The sequence below is a fragment of the Takifugu flavidus genome, chromosome 13 (genome assembly GCF_003711565.1).
Source record: "Takifugu flavidus isolate HTHZ2018 chromosome 13, ASM371156v2, whole genome shotgun sequence".
NCBI classification, from domain to species: Eukaryota; Metazoa; Chordata; class Actinopteri; order Tetraodontiformes; family Tetraodontidae; genus Takifugu; species Takifugu flavidus.
Window position 1 is genome coordinate 2,023,479 of NC_079532.1, and position 21,738 is coordinate 2,045,216.

General features: G+C 42.8%; 2 protein-coding genes across 5 annotated transcripts; both read left to right on the plus strand.

Moving 5' to 3' along the window:
- Nucleotides 1-1,824: 1,824 nt before the first annotated feature.
- LOC130536965 (carboxylesterase 5A-like) lies at nucleotides 1,825-12,447 on the plus strand. Of its 4 annotated transcripts, XM_057053335.1 has the most exons (14): nucleotides 1,825-1,977; nucleotides 2,324-2,516; nucleotides 2,598-2,736; nucleotides 2,813-2,946; nucleotides 3,074-3,227; nucleotides 3,320-3,424; nucleotides 3,531-3,629; nucleotides 3,708-3,851; nucleotides 3,929-4,006; nucleotides 4,087-4,234; nucleotides 4,319-4,468; nucleotides 4,550-4,622; nucleotides 4,705-4,870; nucleotides 9,761-9,941. In XM_057053335.1, the coding sequence occupies exons 1-14, from the start codon at nucleotides 1,902-1,904 to the stop codon at nucleotides 9,791-9,793; spliced, it is 1,692 nt and encodes a 563-aa protein (XP_056909315.1). In that variant the 5' UTR covers nucleotides 1,825-1,901; the 3' UTR covers nucleotides 9,794-9,941. The 4 variants fall into 4 exon arrangements, 3 of the variants coding, with proteins under 3 accessions (XP_056909315.1, XP_056909314.1, XP_056909316.1); XM_057053334.1 differs by lacking the exon at nucleotides 9,761-9,941 and having other exon boundaries at nucleotides 4,705-4,945; XR_008953514.1 differs by lacking the exon at nucleotides 9,761-9,941 and having other exon boundaries at nucleotides 1,826-1,977; nucleotides 4,319-4,433; nucleotides 4,705-4,945.
- A 1,617-nt stretch (nucleotides 12,448-14,064) lies between these two features.
- On the plus strand, nucleotides 14,065-19,163 carry LOC130536968 (carboxylesterase 5A-like). The gene is made up of 13 exons (XM_057053337.1): nucleotides 14,065-14,220; nucleotides 14,551-14,743; nucleotides 14,824-14,962; nucleotides 15,101-15,234; nucleotides 15,362-15,515; nucleotides 15,611-15,715; nucleotides 16,000-16,098; nucleotides 16,187-16,330; nucleotides 16,408-16,485; nucleotides 16,566-16,713; nucleotides 16,799-16,948; nucleotides 17,028-17,100; nucleotides 17,180-19,163. Exons 1-13 carry the CDS (start codon nucleotides 14,145-14,147, stop codon nucleotides 17,361-17,363), a joined length of 1,677 nt encoding a protein of 558 aa, XP_056909317.1. The 5' UTR covers nucleotides 14,065-14,144; the 3' UTR covers nucleotides 17,364-19,163.
- Nucleotides 19,164-21,738: the final 2,575 nt, after the last annotated feature.

Sequence of the window (21,738 nt, forward strand, 5' to 3'; positions counted from 1 at the left end):
AGTCATAAACGGCACAGTGAGAAGTTGGTGTTTAAGGAGCAACTTGGCCAGCAATGTTTTTTTATGCTTTTTTTTTTGAGTAACAGCCACAGAGTGAAATCACCAACTGGAAACACTGAAAAATAAAAAAATAAAAACCTAGCCACAATTTCATTCAATATTAGGAAATTTAGTGTCAATCTGGGGGTTTTTTGTGTAAAAAGAAAAATTAGTCATTTTCTGGGTTTGTTTTTTAAAGGTGAAAATAAGACAGGGAATTATGTTTTAAAATTATAATCAGAAAGTACTGACTGGAAAGGTGTTATTACAACCTGAAAGAAAAGTAATTGCCAGCGGTTTTCTATTATTCACGTCACTGCTGACATGCTGATACTTTCTAGGTATTTGGAGCTGCTGTTGTGCCTAATCTGAATTTCATGGGATACCAGTGGCTGGAAAAGGCTGGACTGTAAGACAACACAGGAGCACTACTCATGGCCGCACAAGAACAGGCCCTGAACACCAGAGCAATAGAGGCCAGGGTCTACCATACCACACAAGACCCCAGGTGTAGGCTGTGTGGAGAAGCCCCTGAGACAGTCCAGGATATCACAGCATGGTGCAAGATGTTGGCAGGCAAGGCATACATGGAGCTGCATAACCAGGTGGCTGGCATAATGTACAGGAACATCTGCACTGAGTACGGACTGGAGGTCCCAGGGTCCAGGTGGAGACATCCCTGAAAGTGATAGAGAACAAGCATGCCAACAGCATGCCTGTTGGACTTCCTGTTGGCGTCCAGGGTTCCGGGTCGTGTGCTGCTTGTTTCTTCCTGCAGGGAGCGTGGAGGAGCCGATAATTTGCTGCAGTTGGCGCTGCAGGCAGACGTACCTGTCGGCAATCTACACCAGGAAAGAGCGTCTGCCTACCAGTGGTGGAGAGTTATCGTTTCTGAATGGTAAATCTGAGTCCTGTTTCTTCTCATTTGACAAGACTCGTAGTAACGCTTCTCCCTGCTGGAGTAAAGAATGCGCAGGACCTGAATCCTGGCTTCGCGCTGGAGCTCACTGTGCGTCCCGGAGGACTGGATGAGTGCTATCCCTACGGTCCGGGAGGACTTTTAAATTCAAAAATATAGACAAGTTTTTGTACTTTTTCCCACTGCATTTTTGCCTACTTTCGGGTCCTGGAAAAAAGTAAACCTAACACTTCCAGATCCAGACTGACAAGAATGTGGTGGCCAATCAGCCATAGTGGTGATGGATAAACACCAGAAGACACTGATGGTGATAGATGTAGCAATCCCAAGTGATAGTGACATCAGAAAGAAGGAACATGAGAAGCTGGAGAAATACCAAGGGCTGAAAGAGGAGACAGAGAATGTGGGGTGTGCAGGCAACAGTGGTCCCAATAGTGATCTGGACATGAGGGACAGTAACCCCTAAGCTGAGTAGATGGCTCCAAGAGATGCCAGGAACCACATCAGTGGTCTCTGTCCAGAAGAGCGCATTGCTAGGAAAAGCTAAGATCCTGCGCAGAACCCTTAGACTCCCAGGCCTCTGATAGAGGACCCAAGTCTGAAAGAGGCAATGCCCAAGTGGGTGAGAAAGAGATTTTTTTATTATTATTTTTTATACATACATATGCAATATGTGATATATGTGTAAAAATTACATTGATGATAAACAAATTAAATCTTTCTTTGTGCCTATTTATACACATACAAAAATATACATAACAATTTCACAACACTAGTTATCTATGTCAGAAGTCAGTACACCACTGTCAACAACTAGAGGGTGTGCCGGATTTCATAATCTGGGTTCAACCCCTTGGTCAAAGTTCCCTCCCACTTTGGAAGTTTAAAGGAAGAGGGACAAAGTTCCCACTCCTGCACTTTTCTCACCACAAAGAGGAACACCATGAGTTTGTGTGAAATGCAAAGTTTTGCTTTTGTTATCTCTGCTTTCCTGTTATGTGTTGCAGCAGACAAGTATGGTAAGTATAGAATCTTGATTTTATTTTATTTTCTTGCACATTGCAGATTACATCCATAATGACAAACACATGGAATCAGTGGTGGTTGGCCAAGAGGGGGTGATAAGGCACAACCACTGAGTGTTTTTGATTTTTATTGTAAAAATAGAGGGACATGTAAAATTGTTTTAAAATTGTTGTGAATTGTTAAATGAATTGTTTTGTTGATGGTTACTGAAATTGCCTTCATATGGCACAGACCATTATAGAGAATGTTTCACCGGTCTCATTATTACTGAGCAGTTGATTTGCTTTAAAAAAAAAAAGAGCAAAAAAAAAAAAAATTCCGAAATGCCTCTTTTCACAGCACCTGAAATCCACACAAAGCTGGGCAGCCTGAGAGGTAAGTATGAGAGTGTAAAGGGGAAAGACACTGGGGTCCATGCATACCTGGGTGTGCCGTTTGCAAAGCCACCTGTCGGTCCTGCTCTGAGACTGGCTGCACCTCAGCCTGTGGAGGGTTGGGAAGGAGTGAGAGACGCCACCAAGCAACCACTGATGTGAGACACTGCTGTTGGATTCACACACCGTATGGAATCATTGTTATCCCTGTTAAGGACATAAGCATGTCTGTCTTTCAGGTGTGTTCAGGATTTAGAGTTTGCGAATGGTCTTGTTGAGACATTTGGTTTAACAGTAGACCTTCCAGATATTTCAGAAGACTGCCTTTACCTCAACGTTTACACTCCTGCAAACAGACCAGAGAATGCCAAACTCCCAGTAAGAATTTCTGGCCAATTTAGACTCAATTAGCTATTGATTTGATTAATCGTGATTGGTGTTGTTGTTTCAACAGGTTATGGTCTGGATTCACGGTGGAGGGTTTGTTTTGGGCTCAGCTTCAAGCTATAGCGGCTCTGCCTTGGCTGCTTACCAAGATGTTGTTGTGGTTGTAATCCAGTACCGACTGGGACTCCTGGGATTTCTCAGGTAAATGATGGAAGCAGTGCTGGCATGAATATTGTAATCTGGTGCTGTGGTTATAGGTCATATTAGTTTACTGTTTCCAGGAAACTGTAGCCAGGCAGATGACACTTTGTGTGCATGTTCTCTGTAGCACTGGGGATGAGCACATGCCTGGAAATATTGGTTTTTTGGATCAGATCCAGGCTCTGAAATGGGTCCAGGAGCATATTCACAACTTTGGAGGAGACCCAGATTTAGTTACCATATTTGGCGAGTCCGCTGGCGGAGTCAGCGTATCTCTCCTGGTAAGGATCAAGGTTTAAGAGATTGTAGTGACAAAGCACAATTTATTGTACTTGCAGAATATTTGTTAATTTATGTTTTTTTTTGTAAACAGCTGCTCTCACCACTCTCTGAGGGCCTTTTCCACCGTGCTATTGCTGAGAGTGGCACTGCTGCAATGCAACTACTAGTTCAAGATGATCCTCAGCCTGCATTGCAGGTAATAGAATTGCCCAATCTAAAATAATGATAGTGTTATTATTATATATTTCATTCATATAATGGTATTTTTTTATTTCTAAATCTATCTACATATCCATCCATAGATGGTCGCAAATATATCTGGCTGTAGCACTGAAAGCACAGAAAAGACGGCTGATTGCATCAAGAAATTGGACATGGAAAATATTTTGACCATAGCTAAGGTGAGCTTCTGCAAGAAATTTTTTTACAGTGAATCTTTACTCTTGACTCTGTTGTTTTACAAACTTTATTCACTTAAGGAAAAAGAATTGAGGTATCCTTTAATTACTGATGGATATTTCCTCAAAAACAACGTAGAAGAGTTGTTCCTTCAGCACCAACTTCTCAATGTGCCTTTTATGACTGGGGTCAATAATCATGAAGGCAGTTGGTTACTTGCTCAGGTAAACATCAAAGATTTGACTGATCTCCACATTAGTCCATTCGATATTGATTCAGTGCTGGATCTGTCCTCCTACAGTACATGGCTCCTCCAAACTGGACAGAGGGGATGGACCAGGAGCATGTCTTGGGCATGTTGTCCATGTTCTATCCTGATGTAAGACTACAAGATGTCTCTGGAGTGATTTTTAGTATCTTGCTCAAACCTCTAAGAGATATGTTGTTAATTTCCTCCAGCCCAAAGATGAGCAACTCCGAAAACAGATTCTTGATGTATATACTGGAACTGGAGAAGATCGTGTGAAAAACAGAGATGGATACACTGAGATGCTCGGAGATGTGCTGTTTGTTATTCCTGCCATTAAGGCTGCTAATGCTCACAGGGGTAGGTCACAAATGCAATGAAAAGTGCAAAAGTGACACAATGACAGCCATAACACCACATTTTATTATTTATTCTTCTCCATAGATGCTGGTGCCCCTGTGTACCTGTATGAGTTTCAGCATTCTCCCAGTTTTCTAAAGGATAAAAGACCAAGCTTTGTTAGGAGTGACCATGGAGATGAAATATATTCTGTATTTGGGTTTTGCTTTACAGTTTCTCACATCAAATTTGGCAGTAAGTTCAGTCAATGGTCCTTATTTTTCCCTGCCATTTCTCAGTACTAAAATAATTTCAAAGAGAACATTTTTATTTTAGGTGCATGCAGTGAAGAAGATGAGCAGTTGGACAAAATCATGATGAGCTACTGGGGCAACTTTGCTCGTACAGGGTAAGAATTACCATCACTTGTTAAAAATAATGAATTAATGAAAAACTACATGATAACTTGCTCATAATGTGCATGTGTGTAGGTCTCCGAATGGACAGGGTCTTGTCCACTGGCCAAAGTATGGAGAAAAACAGGACTACCTGGCAATTGATGCAAAGAACCAGAATGTTTTTCAGGGTTTGAAAAAAGACAAATTTGTTGTCCTGACTCAGACCCCCCCAGAGAACTTCAAAGAGAAAAAAGGCTCAGTAAGTTCTATTTTTTTTCCTGAACCATCACTCCATTTCATGTTTTAGTCATTAAAAGTCATCATTTGGCCAGCACCCCTTGTGCTCCTCTAATCCATTTACAATTAAAATAAACACATGCATGAAAATTAAAGTGAATATAGAAGTGGGACAATACATTCAAGGTTTTAGCCTGACAGCGAGAGAGAGACTGATTTTTTCATGTATTCCAGATGGAAATTAACTTCTCAGGAGCTTATCACAAAAAAGGGAGATACACTCTCAAAAGGGTATACAGTAAAAACTCAATTTACAATAAGTAGAATGTCATAAAATTTCTAAAAAGTGGGCAGAAACAATTATGTGCAAACTGGGAAATGCAAAAATGTGGCAGTGTAAAGACTTCAGCTCCAGCCAGATGAAACCTGAAACCTATAAACACACACACACACACACACATACACACGCACACACACACACACACACACACACACACACACACACACGCGCGCGCACACACACACACACACACACACATATACAGTATATATGCAATACCGGAAAAGAGGAAGAAAAGCAGGACCAGGCTCATAAGGGGGACCCTCCTGCTGATGGCCGGCTGGGTAGAGAGAGAGGAGAAGGGGAAGGACAGGTAGAGGAGAGAATAGGTAGAACATAGAAATATATTATATTAATTAAATAAGCTGCTGGTTGAGTTGAGTGGGTCAGCGGGGTCGGAGGTCAGTGGGTCAGCATACAGCTATGAAGGCGGTGATAGATGAATACAGAAGGTGGGGGGGGACAGAAAAACTATACATGAAATAACATCACTGGTCTATTTGGGGAGGAGGAGAGGAGACCATGACCCAGTGGGGTGACAGAGGCCTGTCAGATAATCATGTTTCTAGACCCCGGCAGCCTCGGCCTATAGCTGCATAATTAAGATGTTAACCTAATGATTAGACGACCCCCTAAGTAGGATATTTTGTCTGTCTAGGATATGTCTGTGTAGATTCTCAATCATCCAGGTCATCGTTATCCAAGGTAGTTTTCTCTGTCAACTGGACTGTGTTTCTTCTCTTTGAAGACGTTTCGCCTTCTATCCAGAAGGCTTCTTCAATTCTGAGCTCGCTGGGGACCGAGCTTGAAAATATAGCCCTTGTGGACCATTTAGCATGTTAAGGATCGGAATGGTAACCTGAGAGTCGTTGGCAGGGTCGTTGGTGGGGTCGTTCACCTAGTTTTGTTTGCTGTATTTCCCCTTTGTCTGCTGGCTCACTTGGTGGCAAGTCACCAGGTCTCCTGGAATGGTGTGAACGTTTGGTTTGTTGTGCACGTAAAACACAGTCCTCCACTATATATATATCTTCCTCGCCCCTCCTGGGCGGTGCCTCCTTCCTTCAGACTCGGGTACTCTACCAGAGGCCTGGGAGTCTGAGGGTTCTGCGCAGGATCTTAGCTGTTCCTAGGACTGCGCTCTTCTGGACAGAGATCTCTGATGTGGTTCCTGGTATCTGTTGGAGCCATCTACTCAGGTGTCTCCCACCTGGTCCCTGGGACCTCCAGTCCATACTCAGTGCAGATGTTCCTGTACACTATGCCAGCCACCTGGTTATGCCGCTCCATGTGTGCCTTGCCTGCTAGCATCTTGCACCCTGCTGTGATGTGCTGGACTGTCTCAGGGACAGGGGCTTGTGCAGCCATGATTTGTGCCTCTGTGCTGTCTTTCAGTCCGGCCTTTGTCAGCCACTGGTATGTTTTCTTGATATCAGCCACTTCCTCAATTTGTCGGTGGTACATTCCATGCATGGGTTTGTCCTTCCATGATAGCCCCTCAGGTTCCTCCTCCTTGGTGGGCTTTTGTTGCCTGAGGCATTCACTCAGCACTGGGTCAGTGGGTGCCATCTTCTTGATGTATTCTTGGAGGCTTGATGTTTCCTCCTGGACAGTAGTTGGACACTTACTAGTCCTCGGCCCCCTTCCTTTTGCTTTGTGTACAGCCTCAGGACACTGGACTTAGGGTGAAACCCTCCGTGCATGGTGAGGAGCTTCCTTGTCTTGATGTCAGTGGCTTGTACCTCTCCCAGTGGCCAGGGTATTATGCCAGCAGGGTATCTGATTACTGGCAGGGCGTAGGTGTTTATGGCCTGGATCTTGTGCTTACCATTCAGCTGACTTTTCAGGACCTGTCTTAACCTCTGCAGGTATTTGGTTGTGGTTGACCTCCTAGCTGCCTCCTCATGGTTACCATTTGCCTGCGGGATCCCCAGGTATTTGTAGCTGTCCTGCACATCTGTGATGTTCCCTTCAGGTAGTTCAACCCCGTCAGTTGCGATCACCTTTCCCCTTCTAGATATCATCCGCCCACATTTGTCTAGCCCGAATGACATCCTGATGTCTTTGCTGTAGATCCTAGTGAGGTGAATCAGGGAGTCGATGTCACGCTCGTTCTTGGCATACAGCTTGATGTCATCCATGTAGAGGAGGTGGCTGACGGTTGTTCCACTTTGGAACTGGTACCCATAGCCACTCTTGGTGATGATCTGGCTGAGGGGGTTTAGGCCTATGAAGAACAGCAGGGGGGACAGAGCATCTCCTTGATATATGCCACATCTGATGCTCACCTGGCTTTGAGTTGGCCTCCAGAGTTGTGTTCCACAGCTTCATGGAGTTCTGGATGAACTCTCTTAGTGTCCTGTTGATGTTATACAGCTTTAGGCACTCGTATCCATGTGTGCGGCATTGAGTCATAGGCTTTCTTGTAATCAATCCAGGCAGTGCACAGGTTGTTGTGCCGTATCCTACAGTACTGGGCGATTGCCCTGTCGACCAGTAGCTGGTGCTTTGCACCTCTGGTGTTGTTCCCTATGCCTTTCTGTGCTATGCTCATGTATTGATCCATGTGCCTGCTGATCTTAGCCGCTAGGATGCCTGATAGGAGCTTCCATGTGGTGCTGAGGCAGGTTATGAGCCGGTAATTGGACGGTATTGTGCCCTTCTGGGGGTCCTTCATTATGAGGACTGTCCGGCCTTGGGTTAGCCACTCTGGGTGGTCCCCTGATGTTAGCAGCTAGTTCATCTGTGCTGCCAGGCGTTAATGGAGTGCAGTCAGCTTCTTAAGCCAGTAGGCGTGGATCTTATCGGGCCCTGGTGCTGTCCAGCTCTTCATTTTGGACACTCTTGTTTGGATGTCTGCTAAGGTGATGACTACTGGGTCTTGTTCTGGGAGTTGGCTGTGCTCACTCTGTAGGTCTTGCAGCCATCGGGCAGTAGTGTTGTGCGTTGCCTCTTTCTCCTAGATACTCTTCCAGTATTGTTCCGTCTCAGCCCTGGGGGGGTCTGTTGTCATCTTGTTGCCCTGCCATTGAGAGTAGACCTTTGCCGGGTTAGTGGAGAACACCCTGTTTATCCTCCTTTCCTCTACTTCTCTTGTGTACCTCTTTCGTCGGGTAGCCAGGGCTGTGAGCCTTTGCTTAGCAGTCTCCAGTGCCTCAGGTATGGACAGTTTGTTGTACTTCTTGGGCCGCTCTGTACTTGGATTCACGCCTCTACTCAGTTCTGTTAGGAGGCTGACTTCTCTCCGCGTTGCCATGATTTTTGCCTCTAGCCTTCTCCCTCATGGGGCCATTTGCTCCTTATGGCTATTCATGCTCTTCATCTTATAGCCAAGCATCTGCAGGATTACTGTTGCCGCTGCATACATCAGCTGATTGGTCTCAGTGATGGTAGTGGTAGGGATGGTTGACAGTACCGTGTTCATGTCCTCCAGTAGGTACTTTGTGTGTTAGCCTTGGCAGGGAGGTAGTTGAGTTCCCCCAGGACTCCATGATTCTCTCTCTCAGGTCAGCTGCCCTTGTCCCAATTCCGACTGGCATTGGGGCTGTGTACCCAATCTCGATTTTGGGTGAAATCACCCCCACACTGACTGACACTGACGTGGCATCCTGGCTCCCCCTGCCGTAGCATATTTTGTACAGTGGGTGAGGCACACCGCCGTGCCTCGTCAATCTCTAGCTGTGATAGCAGCTTCTTATTGCGGATATTTGAACACTGAGCTAAGAGCCGCTTCTTAGTCAGTGAGGATGTGGGGTTTCGAAGTACCCATCTCTCCCACATCCTCTGCATGTACCCTCTCTCGCTGGGGTTACTCCCGTAGTAACACTCCATCAGTACCATGTTCTCTGCCCTGCTCCATGAATGCCTTGTTCCAGTAGCCAATTTGACATCAGGCGGCCCTAATTCCCTGACCCCTGACGCGGACCTTGACCCGGGCAACGTCCGAGCCGGTATGACTCTACCAGTTAACGTTCCGCTCATACCGAGGTGTAGGCATATATGCCTTAAGGAGCCTTGCCTAAGGGCTTGCCTCGATTCGAACCGACAACCTTCCGCACCAAAGTCAGTGATGTATCTATTTAGTCGCATATATATATATACAGTATATATATATATATATATATATATATATATATATATATATATATATATATATATATATATATATATATATAAACAATTTCACAACACTAGTTATCTATCTCAGAAGTCAGTACACGCACTGTCAACAACTAGAGGGTGTGCCGGATTTCATAATCTGGGTTCAACCCCTTGGTCAAAGTTCCCTCCCACTTTGGAAGTTTAAAGGAAGAGGGACAAAGTTCCCACTCCTGCACTTTTCTCACCACAAAGAGGAACACCATGAGTTTGTGTGAAATGCAAAGTTTTGCTTTTATTATCTGTGCTTTCCTGTTATGTGTTGCAGCAGACGAGTATGTTAAGTTTCAGTTGTTGAAAAAATTTAACAATGTTTCACTACCAGACACCTGTCTCATTATGACCAAGTAGTTGATTTCCTTTTAAAAACAGAACAAAAAAAAATAGAAATAAATTCCAGATTGCCTCTTTTCACAGCACCTGAAATTCACACAAAGCTGGGCAGCCTGAGAGGTAAGTATGAGAGCGTAAAGGGGAAAGACACTGGGGTCCATGCATACCTGGGTGTGCCGTTTGCAAAGCCACCTGTCGGTCCTGCTCTGAGACTGGCTGCACCTCAGCCTGTGGAGGGTTGGGAAGGAGTGAGAGACGCCACCAAGCAACCACTGATGTAAGACACTGCTGTTGGATTCACACACGTATGGAATCATTGTTATCCCTGTTAAGGACATAAGCATGTCTGTCTTTCAGGTGTATTCAGGATTTGGGGTTGTCGATTGGTCTTCTTGAGACAGTTGGTTTCATAGTAGACCTTCCAGATATTTCAGAAGACTGCCTTTACCTCAACGTTTACACTCCTGCAAACAGACCAGAGAATGCCAAACTCCCAGTAAGAATTTCTGGCCAATTTAGACTCATTTAGCTATTGATTTGATTAATCGTGATTGGTGTTGTTGTTTCAACAGGTTATGGTCTGGATTCACGGTGGAGGGTTTGTTTTGGGCTCAGCTTCAATGTATAGTGGCTCTGCCTTGGCTGCTTACCAAGATGTTGTTGTGGTTGTAATCCAGTACCGACTGGGACTCCTGGGATTTCTCAGGTAAAAGATGGAAGCAGTGCTGGCATGAATATTGTAATCTGGTGCTGTGGTTATAGGTCATATTAGTTTACTGTTTCCAGGAAACTGTAGCCAGGCAGATGACACTTTGTGTGCATGTTCTCTGTAGCACTGGGGATGAGTACATGTCAGGAAACATTGGCCTTTTGGATCAGATCCAGGCTCTGAAATGGGTCCAGGAGCATATTCACAACTTTGGAGGAGACCCAGATTTAGTTACCATATTTGGCGAGTCTGCTGGTGGAGTCAGCGTATCTCTCCTTGTAAGGATCAATGCTCAGAAGATTGTATTGCCAAATGCACGATTTACACATTGTACATTCACAATATATGTTCATTTGTTGTATTTTGTTGAATAGCTGCTCTCGCCACTATCTGAGGGCCTTTTCCACCGCGCTATTGCTGAGAGTGGCACTGCTGCATTGCAGCTATTATTTCAAGATGATCCTCAGCCTGCATTGCAGGTAATAGAATTGCCCAATCTAAAATAATGATAGTGTTATTATTAATATAATTTCAATTCATATAATGGTATTTTTTTTATTTCTAAATCTATGTACATATCCATCCATAGATGGTCGCAAATATATCTGGCTGTAGCACTGAAAGCACAGAAAAGACGGCTGATTGCATCAAGAAATTGGACATGGAAAATATTTTGACCATAGCTAAGGTGAGCTTCTGCAAGAATTTTTTTTTACAGTGAATCTTTACTCTTGACTCTGTTGTTTTACAAACTTTATTCACTTAAGGAAAAAGAATTGAGGTATCCTTTAATTACTGATGGATATTTCCTCAAAAACAACGTAGAAGAGTTGTTCCTTCAGCACCAACTTCTCAATGTGCCTTTTATGACTGGGGTCAATAATCATGAAGGCAGTTGGTTACTTGCTCAGGTAAACATCAAAGATTTGACTGATCTCCACATTAGTCCTTTCAATATTGATTCAGTGCTGGATCTGTCCTCCTACAGTACATGGCTCCTCCAAACTGGACAGAGGGGATGGACCAGGAGCATGTCTTGGGCATGTTGTCCATGTTCTATCCTGATGTAAGACTACCAGATGTCTCTGGAGTGATTTTTAGTATCTTGCTCAAACCTCTAAGAGATATGTTGTTAATTTCCTCCAGCCCAAAGATGAGCAACTCCGAAAACAGATTCTTGATGTATATACTGGAACTGGAGAAGATCGTGTGAAAAACAGAGATGGATACACCGAGATGCTCGGAGATGTGCTGTTTGTTATTCCTGCCATTAAGGCTGCTAATGCTCACAGGGGTAGGTCACAAATGCAACAAAAAGTGCAAAAGTGACATAATGACAGCCATAACACCACATTTTATTATTTATTCTTCCCCATAGATGCTGGTGCCCCTGTGTACCTGTATGAGTTTCAGCATTCTCCCAGTTTTCTAAAGGACAAAAGACCAAGCTTTGTTAGGAGTGACCATGGAGATGAAATATTTTCTGTATTTGGGTTTTGTTTTACAGTTTCTCACATCAAATTAGGCAGTAAGCTCTATCAATGGTACTATTTTTCTTGCCATTTTTTTTAATGCTCGAAGAATTTCAAGAGAACATTTTTATTTTAGGTGCATGCAGTGAAGAAGATGAGCAGTTGGACAAAATCATGATGAGCTACTGGGGCAACTTTGCTCGTACAGGGTAGGAATTACAATCACTTGAGTTCATCACTTGAATTAATCAAAAACTACATGCTAACTTGCTCATAATGTGCATGTGTGTAGGTCTCCTAATGGACAGGGCCTTGTCCACTGGCCAAAGTACGGAGAAAAAGAGGACTACCTGGCAATTGATGCAAACAACCAGAATGTTTTTCAGGGTTTGAAAAAAGACAAATTTGTTGTCCTGACTCAGATCCTTCCAGAGGATGTCAAAGAGCAAAAAGACACAATGAGGCACATTGAGTTCTAAATGTATTTATTTTTTCCTGAAACGTCACTCCAGTTCACATATCAGTCATTAAATGCCATCATTTGGCCAGAATGCCCTTCCAAAATTTCAAAATAAAACACATTTTGTGAAGTTGTGTGTGCTGCTCCATTTACAATTAAATTGAATACATGCATGAAAATTAAAGTAAAAAAATATAAAACTGGGACAACACACTCGGTAATATGGTTTGCAATGAAGCAGATAAAACAAGCATTGCTGCTTCGTGAAAATGTGTTTTGATATTGGTTAAACGGGATTTGTTTTAAATAAAATGCACTACAGACATGATTACAGAATCAGAGGCGCATACAGTTTGAGCCTTTGTAATAAGAGATATGATTAATTTTGTCCAGCGGGGAATAAATAAATACATTAATATAAAGTTCAATGTCACCTTCAATCATGCTCAATATGGGTGATGTACCATGACCTGTTGGCATTGTATGTGATGACATCAATATAAACTAGCTCAGTTACACAATAAAACAGAATGGGCTTGGAAAACAGGTAAAACCAAAAAAAACCCAGTTGTGATGGCGACATTGTCAGCACAGAACAGAGGTGACTCATAAATGATGGTGGCCCCTATGGGTTAGGAACGCATCAGGATGTCAACAACTGCATGTTACGCAGTATGTCCTCAAAGTGCTTCACATTTGGGGCGTGTGGGTGGGCGAGCTGATCTGTGAGACGGCTGTAGAGGATGAAAGACTTCAACTCCAGCCAGATGAAATTGACGCGAACACACACACATTTGTATATAAATATGCTCTCTGTGATATATATATTTAAAAAAACTCTTCCTCACCCTCCTGGGCAGTGCCTCCTTCCTTCAAACTCAGGTCCTCTACCAGAGGCCTGGGAGTCTGCGGGTTCTGCGCAGGATCTTAGCTGTTCCTAGGACTGCACTCTTCTGGACAGAGATCTCTGATGTGGTTCCTGGTATCTGTTGGAGCCATCTACTCAGGTTGGGTGTTACTGCCACTAGTGTCCCAATCACTACTGGGACCACTGTTGCCTTCATGCCCCACATTCTCTCCATCTCCTCCTTCAGCCCTTGGTACTTCTCCAGCTTCTCGTGTTCCTTCTTCCTGATGTTGCTATCACTTGGGATTGCTACATCTATCAGCAACACTATCTTCTGGTGTTTATCCACCACCACCATGTCAGGCTGGTTGGCCACCACCATCTTGTCAGTCTGGATCTGGAAGTCCCACAGGATCTTGGCCTGCTTGTTCTCCAGCACTTTCGGGGGTGTCTCCCACCTGGTCCCTGGGACCTCCAGTCCATATTCAGTGCAGATGATCCTGTACACTATGCCAGCCACCTGGTTATGCCACTCCATATATGCCTTGCCTGCTAGCATCTTGCACCCTGCTGTGATGTGCTGGACTGTCTCAGGGGCATCTCCACACAGTCTGCACCTGACTATATATTTGTGTATATATATATATATATATATATATATGTATTATATATATATATATAATAACATATGTGTGTGTGTGTGTCTGTGTGTGTCTGTGTAAATAATTTATTAAATGAAAAGCCAATTAAATTGTTATTCATGCCTACTTCTACATAAACTGTGTGAAAAAATAACAACAGTTGACCCACATTAGCTATACATATCAGTTGTCAGCAGAACAAATGTGAACAACTACTGGGCGGGGCCTGCTGCATAATCTGCATTCTGCCTTGTCTCGGTGAAAGTTCCTGCCTTGAATAATAAAAGGAGACACACAGCTCACAATCCTGCTCATTTTCTCTCTACGAAGAGGAGCACCATGAGTTTCTGTGAGATGCAAAGTTTTGCTTTTGTTATCACTGCTTTCCTGTTATGTGTTGCAGCAGACAAGTATGGTAAGTTTTAAATCTTGTTTATTTTTCTTGAACATTTCAGATTAAATTTATATTGACACACAAATGGCAAAAATATAAACACATGGAATCAGTGTCAGCTGGCCAATAATGGGCGATAGGGCGCCACCCCCAGTGTGTTGATTTGTATTTTATAAACAGAAATGTAAAATAATTTTGGATTGGTTGTAAATGGTTATTAAAATGTACTTCATATGGCACAGCCAATTATAGAGAATGTTTCACCACCAGAAAACTGTCTCATCATTTAATGTTTTTTTTTTAAAAAAAAATAAAAGAAAGAAAGCAAATCCTAAATGCCTCTATCCACAGCACCTGAAATCCACACAAAGCTGGGCAGCCTGAGAGGTAAGTATGAGAGCGTAAAGGGGAAAGACACTGGGGTCCATGCATACCTGGGTGTGCCGTTTGCAAAGCCACCTGTCGGTCCTGCTCTGAGACTGGCTGCACCTCAGCCTGTGGAGGGTTGGGAAGGAGTGAGAGACGCCACCAAGCAACCACTGATGTAAGACACTGCTGCTGGATTCACACACGTATGGAATCATTGTTATCCCTGTTAAGGACATAAGCATGTCTGTCCTTCAGGTGTGTTCAGGATTTGGAGTTTACAACAGGTCTTGTGAAGGAATTTGGTATCGTAGTAGACCTTCCGGATATTTCAGAAGACTGCCTTTACCTCAACATTTACACTCCTGCAAAAAGACCAGAGAATGCCAAACTCCCAGTAAGAATCTCTGGCCAGTTTAGAATAATTTAGTTATTGATTTTATTAATTGTGATCTCAGTTATTGTTTGTTTTTTCATTTAGTCATTTATTTAACAAGTAAAAGACTCATTGAGACTAAAATCTCTTTTTCAACAGGTTATGGTCTGGATCCATGGTGGAGGGTTTGTTTTGGGCTCAGCTTCAATGTATAGTGGCTCTGCCTTGGCTGCTTACCAAGATGTTGTTGTGGTTCTAATCCAGTACCGTCTGGGACTCCTGGGCTTTCTCAGGTAGAAGACAAAAGCAGTGCTGGGATCAATATTCTAATATGGTGCTGTTGTTATAGGTCATATCATTATCCTGATGCCAAGAAACTGTAGCCAGGCAGATTAGACTTTGTGTGCATGTTCTCTCTAGCACTGGGGATGAGCACATGCCTGGAAACATTGGTTTTTTGGATCAGATCCAGGCTCTGAAATGGGTCCAGGAGCATATTCACAACTTTGGAGGAGACCCAGATTTAGTTACAATATTTGGCGAGTCTGCTGGTGGAATAAGCGTATCTCTCCTGGTAAGGATCATTGCTCAGAAGTTTGTATTACCCATGCACGATTTATAGTACTTTGGGAATATATGTTCATTTCATGTTGGTTTTTTGGTAAACAGCTGCTCTCACCGCTTTCTGAGGGCCTTTTCCACCGCGCTATTGCTGAGAGTGGCACTGCTGCATTGCAACTCTTAGTTCAAGATGATCCTCAGCCTGCATTGCAGGTGAATGAATTTCCCAATCTAAAATAATAATATCAATATTAATATAACATTTATTCAAATAATAGCATTGATTTACTTCTATCTATCTATCTATCTATCTATCTATCTATCTATCTATCTATCTATCTATCTATCTATCTATCTATCTATCTATCCATCCATCCATCCATCCATCCATCCATCCATCCATCCATCCTCATCCATCCATCCATCCATCCATCCATCCATCCATCCATCCATCCATCCATCCATCCATCCATCCATCCATCCATCCATCCATCTAGTTGTTTGCAAATGTATCTGGCTGTAGCTCTGAAAGCACAGTAAAAACAGCTGATTGCTTCAAGAACGTGGACATGGAAACCATTTTGACCATAGCTAAGGTGAGCTTCTGCAGGAAAACAATGATTGTTTCATGTGTATTTTTTAAATCCTCCTGTGTGTTTTTTTTACAAATTATATTCCCTTAAGGGAACAGCAGTGAAGTATTCTTTAATCACTGATGGATATTTCCTCAAAAACAACATAGAAGAGTTGTTCCTTCAGCACCAACTTCTCACTGTGCCTTTTATGACCGGGGTCAATAATCATGAAGGCAGTTCTTTACTTGCTCAGGTAAACATCAAAGATTTGACTGATCTCCACATTAGTCCATAAGATATTGATTCAGTGCTGGATCTGTCCTCCCACAGTACTTTGCTTCTCCAAATTGGACAGAGGGAATGGACCAGGAGCATGTCTTGGGCTTGTTGTCCATGTTCTATCCTGATGTAAGACTGCCAGATGTCTCCTGAGTGATTTTTAGTATCTTGCTCAAACCTCTGAGAGATATGTTGCTTATTTCCTCCAGCCCAAAGATGAACAACTCCGAAAACAGATTCTTGATAAATATACTGGATCTGGAGAAGATCGTGTGAAAAATAGAAATGGATTCACTGAGCTGCTCGGAGATGTGCTGTTTGTTATTCCTGCCATTAAGACTGCTAATGCTCACAGAGGTATGTCACAAATGAAACACAACTGTCACAGTGTAAAAGTAATATAATAACTCTAAAAACACAATTTATTTTTTATTCTCCATAGATGCTGGTGCCCCTGTGTACCTGTATGAATTTCAGCATTCCCCCAGTTTTCTAAAAGATAAAAGACCAAGCTTTGTTAAGAGTGGCCATGGAGATGAAATATTTTCTGTATTTGGATTTTGCTTTACAGTTTCTCACATCAAATTAGGCAGTAAGTTCTATCCGTGGTACTATTTTTCCTGCCATTTTTTTAGTGTTCAAAGAATTTCAAGACAACATTTTTATTTTAGGTGCATGCAGTGAAGAAGATGAGCGGTTGGACAAAATCATGATGGGCTACTGGGGCAACTTTGCTCGTACAGGGTAGGAATTACAATCACTTGTTAAAATAATGAGTTCATCAAAAACTACACGATAATTTGCTCGTGATGTGCGTGTGTAGGTCTCCTAATGGACAGGGCCTTGTCCACTGGCCAAAGTATGGAGAAAAAGAGGACTACCTGGCAATTGATGCAAAGAACCAGAATGTTTTTCAGGGTTTGAAAAAAGACAAATTTGTTGTCCTGACTCAGATTCTTCCAGAGGATGTCAACGAGCAAAAAAACTCAACGCACACTGAGTTCTAAATTTATTTATATATTCTGAAATAACACTCCATTTCACATATCAGTCCTGTACTCATTTGGCCATGATGCCTTTCCACAATGTCAAAATAAAATACATTTTTTGAAGTCATGAAAATCAAAGTAAATATAGAACAGTTGGACAGAAAGACCGAGCAGCTTGCTAGCCAGGGCGGCTTTGCGAGGATTTGCAGGAAGCGTAGCCCAAACCAAAGGCCCCCGGTGCACCACCAACCGCTTCCCGTGGCTAACTCGGCGACACACCCACTGAGAAACCGACCCTGGTAATTGGCGACTCTGTTTTGCGCTACATGAAGCCGACTCCAGCCACCATAGATAGGTGCATTCCGGTGGCCAGAGCAGGTGACATAGAAGCAAATCTAAAGCTACTGGCGAGAAGTAAACGTTAATTTGGTAAAGTTATTATTCAAGTCAGAGAAAATGACACCCAGCTTCGTCAGTCGGAAGTCACCAAAAGTAACATAGAGTCGGTGTGCAATTATGCAAAAACAGTGTCGGACTCCGTAGCATTCTCTGGTTCCCTCCCTAGTCTGGCCAGCGATGAAATGTTTAGTCGCCTGTCGCTGGCTGCCGTGGTGCCCCGAAAACCAGGTGTCCTTTGTAGACAATTGGAACAGTTTTTGAGGAAAACCTGGTCTGATTAGGAGAGACGGTGTATAATTACTATGGTGATTTACACTAAAAACACTGGTGACACTGGCAACACATACATCTGCTAAGGATGATTGTGTTGATGATTGTGCAGGATGAATTAAAAATAGTTGGTTACAAGTAGTTTGGGGATATCCTGTCAAACATATCTTTAGCAGTTATTAGCTGTTTCCTGTCTGTTTTAGCAACTGTATGCAAACTACTTATACATCTTATCTTCATACTTATCTTCTAAGAATAAAATATTTGAAAAAAACATTAAATATTGTTACTCCAATTTTGTGTGCCACAATAAGCAGAGTAAATGAGACAAAGTAAAAATCGGTCAACTTTTCCTCAGGTACAACAAGGGAGTACTAATTATATTAATTTGAATGCACCAATTTGTTGTTTGATTTTCTGTAAACACTTTATGGTCTTGAAAAAACAGAAACTAATGTTTAACATAATGAAATCAGCTTCCTTTATTGTAATTCAGGCTGAATATGTGATTGAAAGTCCAGATGGGAATGTACCCCAAACATATGTGTTCAGGGCGTTTGTTACTTTTTCCTCTCCTTTACTGCCTGTGTATTGCCTTGGTCTTTTCAAAGCTTTTTGGCTGAACCCAGGCACAGCCATTGAGGTGGAGCAATGAGGCCCACCATCCTTCCCATTAGGCAGCTTCCTCTGAACAATGCAATTCACAGCATTTATTTGTGTCCTTCCTTGGTGTCACCCTTGACTGAATTTTAGGCCGCTTGGAGTTGTGACAAGTTGGGTCATCGTCTTTAGAGTCATGATTTCTTTTTTCCCCTGTTTTTAACTGGCTCTCTTGGTTCTGCTGGGGGGTTTCACACTGCGACTGTAAAGTCTGTCCATTTTCATTGCTGGCAGTAACCTCTGGCTCTTTAGAGGTAGTCCCCACCCTTCAAGACAACAAATACTTGACTTGAATAATTATCTGAGATCCTGCAATTTTTTCAAAAGGATAAATCAAGGACTTTAGGACTGAAATGAATTTGCGTATACTTGCGTATAATGTTTGTCAGAAAAACATGTTGCAACAGTTTATGCTATAGAGAAAATGTTGTTACATTGATGTGAATAACAAATTAAATTGGAAAAATATGTCATCCAGAGAATCCAGAAGCTTATGCCCTGCTCTTCTGTAGCCTGTCTAAACAGAAAATGAGTTAATGACAACAAAATAAACATTCCTACCTATTAATTTGGGGAAAAATTCCGTCCGTAAGAAATATCTTAGACAAACTACCACAGATACCTTTAGTCTCCATGATCAATTCCATGCGCACAAGCTTTTCTTAAAGTATTGATTAGTTTTTTTCCTGTATCTAGCATTCGATTTGGAGGTTGACCTAATAGCTCCACAATGCGCCTCCTCAGTGGGTAAAGAAAACACCACGTCACAATATTAGCCAAAAAAAGTTTATGTTGCAGAAAAGTTCAAAGAAAAGAATGAAGTAAACTCCAAATTCTACAAATATACTTGCCACGTCATGGCCCAGTCCTCAAAAATACTGGATAAAAATGATCTATGCTAGACTCTGTCCTTTCATCCCAAAGCTCAAACTCTATGAAGTGTTTTTAAAAAAAAATAAAAAAATTTGTCTATCCTGTTCAAAGATCAAAGACATGATATCCCTTTACCCACAACCCCTCTGTCACATTTTGTCATTTTATAAAGTACTGGTAAGTTTAACAATAGAAAACTGTAGTTTGTGTGATAGTAGATTCTCCTCTTCCTCATAGACTTCAGTGGAGAATGACAAAATGGAGGGGAAATCCAAATCTCAAAGCCCACTCATGTTAAACCGAGGCCGTATTGTAAATAACTTCTCTTATTTTAATTTATTGATTAGTTTTTGTTTTTGTTTTAAAGGATTTATGGGCAAAACATAAGGGTACATATGGGTTAAATGTAGTGTTTAAATCACTGTTCATCAAGGTGTTATATTAATGTCAGCCACTCAGTGGCAGGAGAGAAACAGCAGCAACCTTGTTAAGTGGAGAAGAGAGGAAAAGACACTTGCCCTTCGATGGACTGTGATTATGCAATAACAATGTCGGACTCCGTAGCATTCTCTGGTCCCCTCCCCAATAGGGCCAGCGATGAAATGTTTAGTCGCATGTCATCGCTTCATCGTTGGCTGTCACGGTGGTGCCCCCGAAAACCAGGTGTCCTTTGTAGACAATTGGAACAGTTTTTGGGGAAAACCTGGTCTGATTAGAAGTGACGGTGTCCATCCCACCCGGGATGGAGTCTCTCTCATTTCTTGTATCTTGGCGAAATTTATTAGACCGAAAGTGACCTGACAAACCAGGGTCCAAACCCTCCCTGGTTCCTGCTGAATATCTTGACCTAGGCACAGTCTTTAGCAAGCAGCATGCGCTACTTCTGTCCCCTCATCACCCTTATGACTGCGGCATCGACCTTCTCCTAGGAGCTTCACTACCTTCGAGTCGGCTGTACAACCTTTCCCGGCCAGAGCAGGAAGCGATGGAGAAATACATCAGGGAGTCCCTGGCAACCAGTCTGATCCGCCCTTCCACCCTGTGGGAGCAGGGTTCTTTTTTGTCCAAAAGAAGGATGGCTCCCTCTGCCGCTGCATAGATTAATGAGCCCTGAATGAAAAACAAGTACTTGTTACCTCTCTTCGATGCGGCTTTTGGTCCTCTCCACAAGGTGCAGATTTTTTCTAAGCTGGACTTTCGCAACGCATACCATCTCATACCAAGTGGAAGACTGCGTTTAACACCCCCTTGGGCCACTTCGAGTATCTGGTTTCGTCCTGTTACAGGGGAGTTTTTCCTTGCCATTGTTGCTTGTTGGGGGTCAGGCCCTGGGATTCTGTAAAGCGCCTAGAAACAATTTTGATTGTAACAGACACTATATAAATAAAGATTGATTGGCAGATTGCTTCATTAACCCCAGAAAGACACTAACATCACAGCAGCTTATCACAAAAAGGGAGAAACAGTCTCAAAAGGGTATGTGGTATACAAACTCAATATGAAATAGAAGATAATAAAATATCTAAAAAGGGGGCAGAAACAAATATGTGCGAACTGGGACATGAGAAAATATAAATACTGGGCAGAGCTATCTGTATAAATTCTTGATTCTGCCTAGATTTAAGGACTCTGAGGCATTCTTCTTGGTGTGCAATTGTCTTCTACACATGTCGTTCCAATTGGCACAAGCGAGCTCAGGTCTCCTGTAATCTTCAGTACACCATGGGGCCTGTTTGCATCACATGATGTACTCCAAGATTTGGAGAACACTCGCATGTGTTGGAAGCTGTTTACTTTTCATTGATGCCCTCTTCCAATGTGCAAGCACTTCAGGGTTTTTCGGACAGCCCAAAGTTGGTCATGGTTGGTAGTGAGAAATTTGTTGATGATGATGCCTGTCCTCCTCCACAGAACTTTCTGGTTCCCAAGGCTGCTCCATTGTCTCTACCACCTACTTTTCCTGGTCTTTAGGGCTGCGGTGGAGTGCAAGGAAGCTGGAACACAGCTGTTTCTGGGTGACAGGGTGTTTGTGGAGCAGGTGTCGTTAGCTTGTGCAAAGACTGTGAATGTCTGGTTGAGGCGGTGAACAGGGTGTGTCCTGATAAACCCGGTCACTATCCTGCAGGTCTTGTTGAGATTGAGGCCAAGTTTCTATGCATGACATGACCTGCTTCATACTAAGCAGGCATAT

Excerpts from the sequence above, each read along its gene's own strand:
- LOC130536965 (XM_057053334.1), top strand. The coding sequence starts at position 1,902 with ATGAGTTTGTGTGAAATGCAAAGTTTTGCTTTTGTTATCTCTGCTTTC. Across the intron at positions 2,737-2,812 it reads CAGAGAATGCCAAACTCCCA|GTTATGGTCTGGATTCACGG; the intron begins GTAAGAATTTCT and ends TTGTTTCAACAG. Across the intron at positions 2,947-3,073 it reads GGACTCCTGGGATTTCTCAG|CACTGGGGATGAGCACATGC; the intron begins GTAAATGATGGA and ends TGTTCTCTGTAG.
- LOC130536968 (XM_057053337.1), top strand. The coding sequence starts at position 14,145 with ATGAGTTTCTGTGAGATGCAAAGTTTTGCTTTTGTTATCACTGCTTTC. Across the intron at positions 14,221-14,550 it reads TGTTGCAGCAGACAAGTATG|CACCTGAAATCCACACAAAG; the intron begins GTAAGTTTTAAA and ends CTCTATCCACAG. Across the intron at positions 16,714-16,798 it reads GACTGCTAATGCTCACAGAG|ATGCTGGTGCCCCTGTGTAC; the intron begins GTATGTCACAAA and ends TATTCTCCATAG.